Source organism: Pleurodeles waltl, chromosome 3_1 (assembly GCF_031143425.1).
Source record: "Pleurodeles waltl isolate 20211129_DDA chromosome 3_1, aPleWal1.hap1.20221129, whole genome shotgun sequence".
NCBI lineage: Eukaryota > Metazoa > Chordata > Amphibia > Caudata > Salamandridae > Pleurodeles > Pleurodeles waltl.
In genome coordinates this window covers 878,061,335-878,075,194 of record NC_090440.1, presented here as the reverse complement: position 1 = coordinate 878,075,194, position 13,860 = coordinate 878,061,335, and the positions used below count along the sequence as shown (strand labels likewise).

The 13,860-nt window shown below is 46.3% G+C and overlaps 1 protein-coding gene across 2 annotated transcripts in view; it reads right to left on the bottom strand.

Moving 5' to 3' along the window:
- SH3D21 (SH3 domain containing 21) overlaps positions 1 to 13,860 on the bottom strand; it is a 193,263-nt gene that overhangs the window by 116,944 nt on the left and 62,459 nt on the right. For both annotated transcript variants that reach the window (XM_069223855.1, XM_069223856.1), the window contains one exon: positions 13,744 to 13,810. In XM_069223855.1, the coding sequence (XP_069079956.1) occupies positions 13,744 to 13,810 (67 nt within the window). The remainder of the gene's footprint in view (positions 1 to 13,743; positions 13,811 to 13,860) is intronic.

Sequence of the window (13,860 nt, the reverse complement as noted above, 5' to 3'; positions counted from 1 at the left end):
CTAAATTCTTAGGTTCAGGGAAGCCCTTAAATACTAAATTTAAGGGCGTGTTTAGGTCTGGGGGGTTAGTAGCCAATGGCTACTAGCCCTGAGGGTGGGTACACCCTCTTTGTGCCTCCTCCCAAGGAGAGGGGGTCACATCCCTAATCCTATTGGGGGAATCCTCCATCTGCAAGATGGAGGATTTCTAAAAGTTAGAGTCACTTCAGCTCAGGACACCTTAGGGGCTGTCCTGACTGGTCAGTGAATCCTCCTTGTTTTTCTCATTATTTTCTCCGGCCTGGCCGCCAAAAGTGGGGGCCGTGGCCGGAGGGGGCGGGCAACTCCACTAGCTGGAGTATCCTGCGGTGCTGGCACAAAGGGGTGAGACTTTGAGGTGTGGCAGCTCCTGCCTGGGGGACGTGTTAGCATCTCCACCCAGTGCAGGCTTTGTTACTGGCCTCAGAGTGACAAAGGCACTCTCCCCATGGGGCCAGCAACATGTCTCGGTTGTGGCAGGCTGCTGGAACCAGTCAGCCTACACAGATAGTCGGTTAAGGTTTCAGGGGGCACCTCTAAGGTGCCCTCTGTGGTGTATTTTACAATAAAATGTACACTGGCATCAGTGTGCATTTATTGTGCTGAGAAGTTTGATACCAAACTTCCCAGTTTTCAGTGTAGCCATTATGGTGCTGTGGAGTTCGTGTAAAACAGACTCCCAGACCATATACTCTTATGACTACCCTGCACTTACAATGTCTAAGGTTTTGCTTAGACACTGTAGGGGCACAGTGCTCATGCACTGGTGCCCTCACTGCACACAATCCAATACAGTCTAAAGGTAGAATAAAGTACACAGCAGCGGAACTTTACTTGCCATGAGGCACCAATCCAATGACACAGGCAGAGGAGCCTGTTCACTCTACCAAATACTAAAAAATGGTGTGCTACAGTGCTTAATTTGTGTTTGTTGTTTCCGGTGCGGAGCAATGGGCACTTATTTTTGAGGGCCAGCACTTATTTTTCTGCCTCAAGCATTTAATGCAAGTAAAAGACACATTTGGGAAAGACGGAGGAAGAGAAAAACGAAAAAGCATCACAATGGGAGAAAGCAGGAAGCTGCAGGAGTGAGCTGAAGGGACAGGGAGTGGCTGTAAATGAATAAAAGAGGCCCGAGATGGCTTCAGGATTATGCAGCCTCGGTATTCCGTGTTTGCACATTTAATTTCAGCAGCCCGGTTGGACACTGGCACGTTTTATTTACAAATTAAGCACTGGTATGTTACCATGACGCGCTCATGCTATTAAACTGCAGGTGAAGGCAGTAGCTTTACACCTCCTGAGGGTCAGGCTTTGGGTGCCCCTCCTGGTCTAAACAGATAATAATCCACGAGACAAGCCTACGTCATATTGCACATGCATGATCCGTGTTTGCTAGTGACCAAAAATCAATACCAAGGATCAAGATAAGACCTAAGCTGGAGCACTCACGGCAGGGGTACATATCCGTCACCATGGAAGGGACATTTCCATCCCAACACACTATATTACCTGTCCTTTTTCTGTTTCCATGACCGTAGTGGGTATAAAATAGGGACTGATCGGCTGTCGGCTGCTGCACTTTAAATTAAGGCAGCCGCGGACTGGAACTGACAAGGTGTGGGTGGTGACAAAGAGTCCCGTCCTGTGAGATAATTACCAGTGGTACAAACCGCCGGCAACCCCTGCAAAACAAGTACAGGGTGTTTGTGTCTGTGTGTGTGTGTCTATGCCTGTGTGTTTCACACAGTGAGAGGCCAGCTGAACAGTACCATCTCATGTGACAAACACTTCTCAGATTCTTCCTATCAGATTCAGGGCAAATAAGCACGTGCATCGCAACTGTTCAGCAAAAGTATGTATGAGAGAGGAAGAGATTGTGAGTAAGACAAAAAATGCCAGTGAAGAAATAGATTGTTTCTTATGTGGCAGAAATGAAAATACTGTAATCTGCTGTCATTGCTGTGGATGTGTGTCTGAGCACACTGCCTGTTCTGTGTTCTCGAGGGTGCCTTGCATTTATACAGCTATTTGGCGAACAGCTAATATGACTAGAGCTGAGCTGTTCCTACTGTATGCGAGGGGGCTTGCACAACTGGTGATTGTCAGGTAAGTATGAAGATGCAAGCACTTGCACGTGTGGAGGGATCCGTCGTCGCTGCCGAATATTCGAGGGGGTGTCTGTCTGTGTGTTTGTCTATGAGTCAAAATATCTCTGCTGCTGGCCCTTTTTATGTCGAGGAGTCTTTTGTGTGCAACAGGGAAGCCGGCCCTGTACTGCAGCTGCATATCCTTTGCTCTGTGTCAGGGAGGCTTTGGTATTATCTGTCGGTGCGTGTGAAGAATGCTTAAACTTTTACTAGTTGCAGTATACTTTCTTGATGTGCAACAGTAAGGCTTGCACCTTTCCTTTACAGGAGCCAAACATGAACTGCTTCGCTCTATACGGTGCCTGTTCTTGTGGAAACCACTGAAACAAAAAGATCCTTTCCCAATAGAATTACTACACATCCAAAAAAGGGGGCCCAGAGACAATGCTGATAGGGGGAGCATTAACTGGCTTCCAATTATGACACAGTTCAGTGCATTTCACTGAAGTTGAGAAACCAGTTTAGGATCCAACTAGTTTCGATTAGTCATTGTAGGTAGAAAATTACGGAGGCTGGACTTACAATGTTTTAACAGCAGGAACCATGTGAGCAAGGAAAATGGTTCAAATGGATCTGGAATTACACTGGCCTAGACCAGCCAACAGAGACAGGCCATAACACTACAGGCATGAATGCAGACTACCTATTTATCCTTCTAGGACTGGCTATGATGGTGGTACAGGTGCCATATTGTTACAAGGTAGACTGTGGACTGTACAGGCTCACCTTCGTGTCGAAGACAGACAACATAACAGCTCCCTGGCTTGCATGTTTGCGCTCTTGAATCTTTCCTTTGGAAATCTGTGAGATTTTGTGGCTGCTGGGCTAATTTAGTGTTACTGGTGAAATTGTAATTCTCTGTATCGTGTGGTATCATTCAGCATTGAGTAGTTTTCTTTCTCTTTTTTGATTATCTATACCACTATTCGTATTTTAGCTACAGGTGTACACCCTGTAACCCGAGCTAAGGGTCACTGTGTAGCTACATAGCCCTTCAGGTATTTTCTTACATCAGATGAACGCAGTATCATAGCAATAGTAGGTGGTAAGATTGGCTATGTGGGTTATGAAGTCAAGGTTCTGATTATAAGGCACAAATTATTTGGATTTGGTCACAAATGGGGTTTTATTTTTGTTCTTCTCTGCTTTTTGCATTATATCTTTCACTTATTATGCAGTTTCTATTCACTTTCACAAATATGCATGAGGCACTAGATGTTCACTGGGTGTTTGGTGTACATTGGCTACAAACGTTTTAATTTTTATTTTAATTTTTAGGTCTGGCATATCACTAAATTGGAGTTAGGGCAGTAGCAATTGCTTTTTTTGTGACATATGATTGCAGGAACGGCTAATTGGTGGGTGTCCTGAAGAAGACACTTTTATGCCGAAACGTACATCGATTTGATTCACGTTTTTGTGATTCCACCAAGAAGAAATTGGAACTAATATTATGAGTGTATTGCGAAGAAATATATTGATCTGATCCATGGTTATTGTGACTCCATTGAAGAGAAGTTAGAACTAACGTTGAAAGTACATGGGTAAGAAAGATAATTGTGATAATTGACCTATAATGTCAAGTTATGAAATTGTGAAAGATTATGTGAAAATGATCACTCCTTGGAGAGTTATATTGGCAATCCCAAATATTAAGTAATTATAATGGATGTTCTTGTTTAGGAATAGATGAATTGTCTTAGTTGGATTTTTTACAATTCCCAATCTGTTAGTCTGTTTTCCTGCGTGGCTTGTGAATGTGGTGTGATAGAAGTATGCATGTAACTTATAAGCCTATATTTAGTGTTTTGTTTTATGTAACAGCTTTCCATATGTTTGTATATTTAACCTCTCATTGACAATAGTAAATAATTTGTATATATCATGAGTAATTTGCTATGCATTTGATTCTGCCCTTTCCTCGTTATATGTAAGTAAGTAGCGAGTGTCCACAGTTCTTTGCATTTTCATTTGCCGGGGCGACCTCTTCATCGAAGCATCCTATTCTCAGATCGCCTAATCAACTGAGCATTGTGCAGGCCTTTGACCAGCTTCTTTCCCCAGTGAGGTATTCATCTGTCACCTTATGCTATTGACTGTTTCATTGGATCCTTAATATTCCATGTGGGTCTTCGCACTGAACTGCCTGAGGGGCTACTTTACAACTTACTTTAAAGATCTGGCCCTTTCTGTCTGCCCCTGCTGGCTCCCTCCCATGCGCTTCACTCCAGTGTGCTAAAGCAGCAGGACTTAGCACATATAACCCAGACTTATTGGCTTTGCCATGCTTTTCTAAAGCAGTCAATGGAGAAGAACCAAGGTAGGAGCCCCATCTGCGGTTTTACACTCAGATTGCTCAAAAGCTTCAGACGGGTCTGTAGAAGGCTTGGTAGGTTAGTACTCCTGCAACAGAGATCAGTTTATAACTGGCAGGTCACAGGTTTGAACCCTAGTAATGCCAGACACCTGTGATTGGTAAATGAGTATCATTCGATAGGATATTTGTGCCTTACTCGGCCCACCCAGCACAAGTCTATCTGCTCGAGCACCCAGGCCAAGTTACACACACGGAAGGCAAGCGCTAGATCACAGGGCGCAAAGAGCCGGCTAGAGACAAAACGCACCCATGGTGAGACAGCAAACACACACCATGAAATCTGATATACATTCGAGCGGCCCACACCCCTAGAGCAGATAAGACAAGCCGGCTGCACACATGCACTCTGGCACTCAACACCAGCAGGGAAGGAGGCTTCCGCATGGCACCTTGTAAAGCAGGCCCAGCGTGCTCTCAGGCCCCGGGCTTCCGCTAAGCCGGGCGGACCCATGGTGCTGGCACCAGGCCAGGCTCTCAAGTTCTGAAAAGTGTGTGAGTATGCAGGGTGCCGCGCACACGGCCACGGTGGCAGGCGGCCAGAGGCACAACTGAATTCCAGCAGCACACCGTGGCAATGTGTGCCTCACAACAGGCGGTGGGCGGGTAATCACAGCGAAGACACAGCAAAAGACTGTAATTATGAACAAAGGGCGGACTGGTGGCATAATGGCACGCGTTACGCATTACTGGTGTGTCGTTCTAGTGTTTCCCGTGTCAGGCCTGCAACTCATGGTGGTAATGTTCAAATTATGGGTGTCTTCTTCCACCCCTACCAGCCTGTCCTTCCCCCCATTATCTGAAGTGGCTTCCTTCTCCTGATTGGCGGAAATTTGATATAGACTGTGATCAGTACCCCAACTAGTAATTACCGAGCGAGAAAAACATCGCAACACTTGTAAATGCGATACCTGTGCATACAGGTTTTTCTGCCGGGATTGCAGTTTAGCAGTTCACTTGTAATCAGGCCCATGGTGTGCCATTCATTTCATATTTTGCCCACACAATATAGTCTATTACTGTAGAGTAAACAGTGAGAAAGGCAAAGGAAACAAGCATTTGCAATGCAACGGGTCTCGCATTTCTCCGAGTTAGAACTATTAGCAGTTATAAACTCCCAACCGGACTTTTCTTGCCTCATTAAATCGGAAAAAAACAAGCGCAATCGTGCTGCGAAAATAAAAGAGGAAAAGTAGTCCACAAAACGGATGGAAAACAGCGAGCCTCGTATGTTTTCAGTACTTGGTCGCTGCGCTCAAGGAGGGCTAACCACCGGAAAAGGCATGACGTATGCATGCCTTCCACTAATGAAAGCAAGCAGATTTTAAAAGGCAAGCCCACAAACCAATGAAAGACAGTGACGTGACATGGACGGGGATTCGGGCACTTTTCTAACTACTAAAGCATCTTGCAAGCGATACACATGCGCAAGCGCATGCTACGCAGGCCCGACCCTAAAAACAGGAGAATATCATACTGTTAATTGCACATTCAAACTAGATAACTAGACACGTGCTGACCCTCATTAAGTGGCTCCTGGGCATGCGGAAGATGGCAATGCATGGTTGGTATTGGAGTATTTGACACAGAATCATGAACGAGGCAAAGTGGAGGGCCATTGGCTCCTGAAAAAGCAACAGTGGTTTTACTATTTCAAGCGGGAGATTTAATGAGTCGCTGGTTCAAGTATATCCTGGCTCAGCGGTCCTCAAAGTCCGTATCAGTCTAACTTGATGCTCATCTAGTATGAACTGTGAATTATAAAATATTTCACTGAGATCAAATAGTAACAATGATAGCAAGAACAAGGAGGTAACCATCCTACAAAAAACAACGTTCTCGCCAAAGGAATGCTACCTACAATACCTACAACACCTGAATTTATATAACATTGTGAGTCTAATGAATTGATCTGTAGAATGCAAAGTAATCAGAAGGCAGAATAGTAGAAACTAATGTCAGAGAAAAGTACGGTATCGATTATGATAACTCCCTCACCTCTTAGATACCAGTCAACATGGTTCTGCCCTTCTCAACATGGGATACGCCACAAGTGATTCGTCTGGTCTGTCAGTTTCGTCACATTATCTGGGCAAAGCGCAGACTGGCCGCATTTAGAAGACACAAAAGAATGTCATGCATGACTATTGTGTTGCAAATTTAGATGCAGTGAGGCCCTCGATGGCCTGATCTGATGTCAGGTTTTTATAATGTTAAAAGGGTTCACATCATGGATTCTTCTTGGCTGTGGGAATAACAATCAGAAATAGACTCTTAGGGAATGTGTGGCGCTGGACAAAAAAATTTCCCTTTTGTAAAATCAGAAGTGCCTCTTTTTTTTCACCTCAAACTATCTAAGTACAAATGGGGATATAGACTTTCCTAGTATGGACTAAACATTGAGTTTGTGTAGCCACCAAGTTCTTTCTCAGTTTTTCCCTTTAATCCTCTGCTTTACCGTAATGTATTTTAACCCATTCAGAGTTCCCTATTATTTATTCATATGCTGACATCTTTGCTGCTTTTATCTGGTATCCAAAGGTCTCTGTTATCCAAACGTGTTTTTATTAATAAACTTGCTTTCTGACGTTTATGGATCGCAGCTATTAGAAGAGGATGTAATGAAAGCAATGATAGTGTGTCTACGGGTCTGTTACAGGATAATATTAGTTTTGTGTACTTTTCTGAAATGCTTTATTAGGTCGAGCATAGCAGCGCGCAAGTGCTGCTTTTCTGATGTGTAGGTATGTATCTGGGCTTTTAACCACACCCAGCACAAGCCCATCACTATCACTCGTTCATGGGCTTGCCCTTCAAAAAATGTTTATTTTCATTGGTAAATGCTTTAAGTTTGTCCCTCCTTGGAGCAGTTTAGTTACCACCTTGGACATCGCACCTACATTGCTAATTGCACTTTTGCCGTTACGTTTGACTGCAAGCGAACTTCTTTTTCCTTTTGTGTGCTGCTTCACGCTGATGCTGTGGCACCTTGAATCAGCTCGCTTATGTGAAACTGTATTACTTTCCATTTTCAATTTATGTGGCAAGAAAAGTCCGGTTAGGAGTTTACAGCGCTAATAGCTCTAACTCGAGCAAATGCAAGACGCACTGCATTGCAAATCCTTGTTTTTATAGGAGTGATAAACATGTTATGTGTATAAAGCAAAGACAAGTGGGTTGAATTTTAATGGTGGTGATTGTATGACATATTTCTGCCTTGCAATGTATAAATCAACCTTTAAATTGACAGTTTAGACATACCCGATGGATTTTGCACAGGATTGAGGTGTCAGTTAGCCCAGACAAGCTTTTTATTTTCTTCTTAATTCTGCCCTGTCCAACTGAGATTGGCTTTACCCTATGTTTATAGGTATGTGTCTTCTGATCTGTCCTTTCTACCTCTGCTGACTTGGGCATCCACAGCAATATTTTCAGGGGGACATCATTTTAACGTTATCCCTAGCCACAGTGACCCATGCACCATGGCCTGTGGTGCCCCAGATTGTTTTTGGCAGGGGCAGCAGCCGCACTAGTGCAGGCAGCATAACACTACGGCAGCCATAGTGTTACACTGCAATGTGAGCCTGCACACAAGGCTGTACTTAAGTCCTGGGGGTACACGCACAGCCCCCCTTATCTCCCCCACTGGCCCCAGCCAAAGCCCATGTCTACTGATCTTCCTTGATCTGACCGTCCTCCATCCTGTGGTATGCCCCCTTTCCCATTTAATGCCCCTCATTAATCCTCTCCCCCCTCACATCTTTTCTCCCTTTCTCTGCAATCTGTAAACCTGCTCCCTTTGACCATAGGTGTTATCTAAGCTCAAGGAGGCAGATGCCCCTGTGAGAATGCAGGTGCCCTCACGTTTTTTTGTTTTTTTTAATTATGCTCAGATCAGGATTTTTGAAAGCAGTGAACAAGAGTGGCTTTGTTCGACCTGGCCCTTTTAACATGGACCTCCCCAAACGTTTTACATTCTTCCTCCTATTTTTTCTGGCCCTTTTTGTTAACATTAGGACTTTGGGCACTTTACCACTGCTGATCTGTGCTAAAGTGCATGTGCTCTCCCTTCTAAACTTGGTATGATTGGCATACACCTGATTGGCACATTTAATTTACCTGTAAGTCCCTTGTACAGTGGTATACCATATACCCATGGCCTGTAAATTAAATGCTACCAGTGGGCCTGCAGTGCAGCTTGCGCCAACCACAGAAGTAGTCTTTCAAACATGTCTCAGGCCTGCCACCGCAGAGCCTGCATGTGCAGTTTACTGCCACATTGACCTGGCAAGTCACCCTACTTGCCAAGGCCTAAACTCCCTTTTTGCTGCACCTAAGTCACCCCTAACATAGGCCCTAGCTAGCCCTTTAGGCAGGATGCTATGTACGTAAAAGGTAGGACATAATTATTTATGTAGTACATGTCATAGTAGTGACAAACAGCCTATTTGGTTTCCAATACTGTGAGTGCTGCCTCTGTCATAGGATTGCATTGGAAATGCCCTAACATAAGTCTACGTGACATTGTCTGATCTATGAGGGGTGGCATAGACATGTTTGGTATGGTTGGAATGGTGGTCAGAAATGCTGCTTACTGGTGTAGGTGGATTTTTATTACCATTACAGAGATGCTACTTTTAGAAAGTGAGCAGTTCTCGGTGCTTATGACTCTGGTGTTTTGCACCTTGACTCCAGTCCACATGTGGGGCAGAGGGACAGTTGGGGCTTTGTACATACTTTTCAGACTGCCTCTACACAGGGAGGGTGGAGGTGTCACAAGAGTGCATCTGCATATTGAATGGTTTTCCTGGGCTGGGAGAGGTAGAGGCAGTTCACACCGGCATTTGTAAAGGCTGTGCTGAAGGAGAAAGGGGACATACATGGAACTGGTTAGTGCTGGTTGGAACCCCTTCTCCCACTCTTGTGGAGGCTGTGCAAAATGAGTATAAGTACTCGTGGGCGGTTCCCCCACAATTTTAGACACTGATGGACTAATGAACTGGACACTGGATGCTGCTGGAAGGACTCACCAGGAACAACCTTGGGACTGCTCTGCTGTTTTGCTGGACTGTGACCTTCTAGGTCACAAGGGAGGAACTGCCACTGTCTTGCGAACCCTTATGCTGGCCTGCTTTCGTGGGCCCTGCAGCCCTGTGCCCCCATTGCTGTCTCCCGGAGCTGGGTGGTGTCCTACTTTGTCCCCTATACTTTCCCTTACGCAAGCACAGGAAAGACGCTTTATCATTTATTCTTTCATCACGTGGGAAGTGCTGTACTGGGTGCAGGAGGACTCCCCAGTGTCGAGGAGCCCGGCGTGGAGTTTTGTGAACAACACAAGGAAAGCCCTCTCTGTCCTGAGTGTTTGACAGAGATGAGGAACTGGACTAGAGTGCTCCTTGTCCACCACTTCGGAACCCTATGTTACTTTGCCAGTTTGTGGCTCACGGCAAAAGGGAAACACGTCGGGCCTTGTGTGGAGTTCACCAGCCCCCCCTTGGTGTTCCCTTTGTCTCTTAGAGAACAGGGGGGCTATGACATGCAGGAAATAGGGGGACTCACAGTCCCCAGGCTGTCAGGGAGCAGCAGCATCACCCATAGCAGACATACCTCATGAGGGCGCCATCGCTACAGTGACTGAGAGAAACCCCCATCGCTGTGCATTCTGCTTGCTCGGAGGGACCAAGCGTGGCAGACTTGACTGTTTGTCTTTTGTTTTTCTCTCCCCAATGGGCGTGGCCCCACCAGAGGGAAGCCCTTGTCACTGCCACCGCGGCCTAGTAGAACCACCTTCTGGCAGGAGTTCCGAGAGGCTGACATACGAGCCAGCGTCCCGTGGCTCTCTCTCTTGGAGGCAGTCGCACCGCAAGTCAGAAGCAGTTGCCTCCGCACACCTTCGGCCTCCCGTCGGCCAGGCTGCCTCACGGAGGAGAGGGTATCAGTACAAGAGGTCCCCTTACGCGCTCCCCTGATGGGCGCAGCTGACTAAAAAGCCACAGTTGTTGACAGCTGCCCCAGCATGGAGGCGGGCGATTGTCCGGAGTCTGCCCTTCTCCGGGGACCCAGAGGGGTCTCCCCACCTACGAGGGCAGTGCGTGTGCTCCCACCTGTGGCAAGATACCAGCACAGGGGCATAGCTGAGGCAGGTTGAGGGTATGAATGCGACCTCGACGGAGGTCCTGTCCCTCCCCAGCCTCCTTGTTGTTGTTTTTTTTTTATTGTACTACACTCATGAAAGAAGATGCGTAGGATCTCCAGAGGGAATGGAGTGTGCTCCGACTACCGCAGTTCTCCTAAAAGAAGTGCAGCAGCACTGTGACTTTCATGTAGATGGAGCCGTGCAGTGGTTTCCCCGGTGCTCTGGTGTTTTATCACCCTGACGTGTCTATGTCCTCATGTATTGCGGCTATTTTTTGCATATTCTGACTGAGGATTCTGTTGTGCAATGTCTGGCTTTGTTGGGAGAAACAGGTGTATTTTCAGGGACTATCTTACCTACAAGGTGGGTAATGTTTTATAGGATCTGTGCCCTATGGTAGCATTTTCATGACATATGCCTTGTTGGTAATGTTTTTTTAGGACATGTGCCGGATAAGAATGTTTCATTTTACGTGCACTACTGATGATGTCTTGGCCTCTCTAATAATATGGTTATCCAGACCAGGGCATTGTGGATGTCTGGCGTCTGCCATATAGGAATATTTCATTTTATGTTTGTTCATGATGATGTCCTGGCATTCCTGATAATGTGTTTATTCTGTCATGTGCCTTTTTGGAGTAATGACAACCTGACTACTGCTTGCGTTGCAGAATACCAGTAACCTATATGTTTACCTGTCTACTGGTTATTTTCGCAGAGTACTAGTAACCTGTGTGATGTTCTGACAACTGCTTGGGTAGCAGGATATTACTGATACATGTAGTGTTTGGTCTAAGGATGTTTTATGTAATACAGTTTATTATTATATAAGTTGTTGTTGTGTTTCCTTTGTGGTGTATTTATCATGTCATGTTACACATGGCCTCTGGGATAAGCCTGACTGCTTGTGTCAAGCTGCCAAGGGGAGTGAAACTCCCTAGCCATGTCTAGAGTACTGGGTTCTGCCTCGCTTAGGTGCATACCCCAGCCAACAAGAAACCACATTTCTAACATGCTTTGAGAAGGAAAGGGGTGTCCAGTGGGCTCAACAGAAACGTATCTACCCATGGAGATAAGCACACCCCATTGCCACTGTCATTCAACAGATAATGTCATCTCTCTGCACCTGGCCCAACAAGGAACAGTACAGGTCGTACTACCTGCCGCACAGTAGTGGCTCAACCTGGAGCATTTATTAATACATGCCTTTGTATAGTGCAATGTTCACACACAAGGAGGTCTCTAGGCACTACTGACAGATAAGATGTTTACTATGTTTACCCAACTCAGTTTTACTCATGTTATTGACCTTGAAAGGCTGAGTGGGCCCACTGCAGTCCCAACAAGTGACCACAGAGTTAAACACAGATCCCTGGAGAGCATCAAGTAGCCCCCTGGCCCATGAGACCAGGCTTTTGATAATCAAGGAAGCTTTGAAACAGGTGAGGGACACAGGATCGATCTTACACCAGAAAGACAAGCCCACCCACAGTCCATGGTGAAACCATAAGCCACTCTCATCAAAGACACAAAAAAGCCTAAAACAATGGTGTGTAAGGTAGGTCCATGAGGTCCAGATCCATGTCAGATTTTCAGGATAGTCACAAAAAGATAATTTTATATTAAATCAATCTCTATTGAATTCATTTCCAATGTAAAAATCTGATATGGACTTATAAGGGTAACTGTGATATGAAATAAAGAATTGTTCAAAGTATATGCAGGAGGACAGTGAAAATGGGGAAGAGTCAATTGCACAGGTGAGATGCAGGAGAATTACATGTTTAAGTAAAGGCAACTGCATGAGAGCACAGAGGACAAAGTCCACATCTGATACTGGGAAACTATTGTCAGGGGTGTAGCTTTGTGGGCGGAGGGGGGTGGTTTGGGTGTCCAACTCTTCTAATACATGTATTTTCTGATAAATTGTTGGGAATAGGTGCTTTCAGTGAGGTATTGTGAGATGTCAGTCGGATTGCAGCAGGAATTGTTACATACACCCAGACAGAAACGCACACACACACTTATTCTCTGTTTTGAAAGTCCTAAAAAATAATGGTTATTTTACAGAACATTTTGTTATCTCTCTTAGTACTCCTACCAAACCACATTCCTCTCCCTTTCCACTGGCCCTTAGGTCCCTCTCATTCACCCTGCTTGTCTTATAATGTATTAAACATTATGGGGGTCATTCCGACCCTGGCGGGCAGCGGAAGCCGCCCGCCTGGCGGGAACCGCCAAAAGACCGTACCGCGGTCAAATGACCGCGGCGGTCATTCTGACTTTCCCGCTGGGCCGGCGGGCGACCGCCAGAAGGCCGCCCGCCGGCCCAGCGGGAAAGCCCCTTCAACAATGAAGCCGGCTCCGAATGGAGCCGGCGGAGTTGAAGGGGTGCGACGGGTGCAGTGGCACCCATCACGATTTTCAGTGTCTGCAAAGCAGACACTGAAAATCTTTATGGGGCCCTGTTAGGGGGCCCCTGCACTGCCCATGCCAGTGGCATGGGCAGTGCAGGGGCCCCACGACACCCGTTCCTGCCATCCTGTTCCTGGCGGTAGAAACCGCCAGGAACGGGATGGCGGGAAGGGGGTCGGAATCCCCATGGCGGCGCTGCATGGCGGATTCCCTGGGCCAGGGGAAAACCGGCGGGAAACCGCTGGTTCCCCTTTTCTGACCGCAGCTTTACCGCCGCGGTCAGAAAGGCCCAGGAAGCACCGCCAGCCTGTTGGCGGTGCTTCCGCGGTCGTTGGCATACTAGCTTGATTGTCGGAAAATCTGAAGCCCCTGACCCCCCACCCCCATCTCACTGACCAAGCTACGCCCCTCACTATTGTGGTATCAAAATGCAACTGTACGATCTGGAATCCTTCACAAAATGATGTCAGCATGTTCCAGGAAGAGCATTTGAGGCAGTGGCTCTCGGCACATTGAGCAAGATTCACTATCTATGTAAATGTCTCTTGAGATAGCACCACAAAGTAGCATTTTCCTTGTCACAGGCCGGACATTTTATAACTCGCCGCTCCTCTGAGCTCTGTGATTAACCAGCGTTGTCTTACACTTACCTTTCCCCTTCCGGAGTGACCGCGGGTACTTGTTATTGCCGTCACCCATTAGAGAAGGAGGGATTTCCTAAATAAAAGCAATAAAATAGTTGTAGATTAGGAGTGAGAAGTCAAATA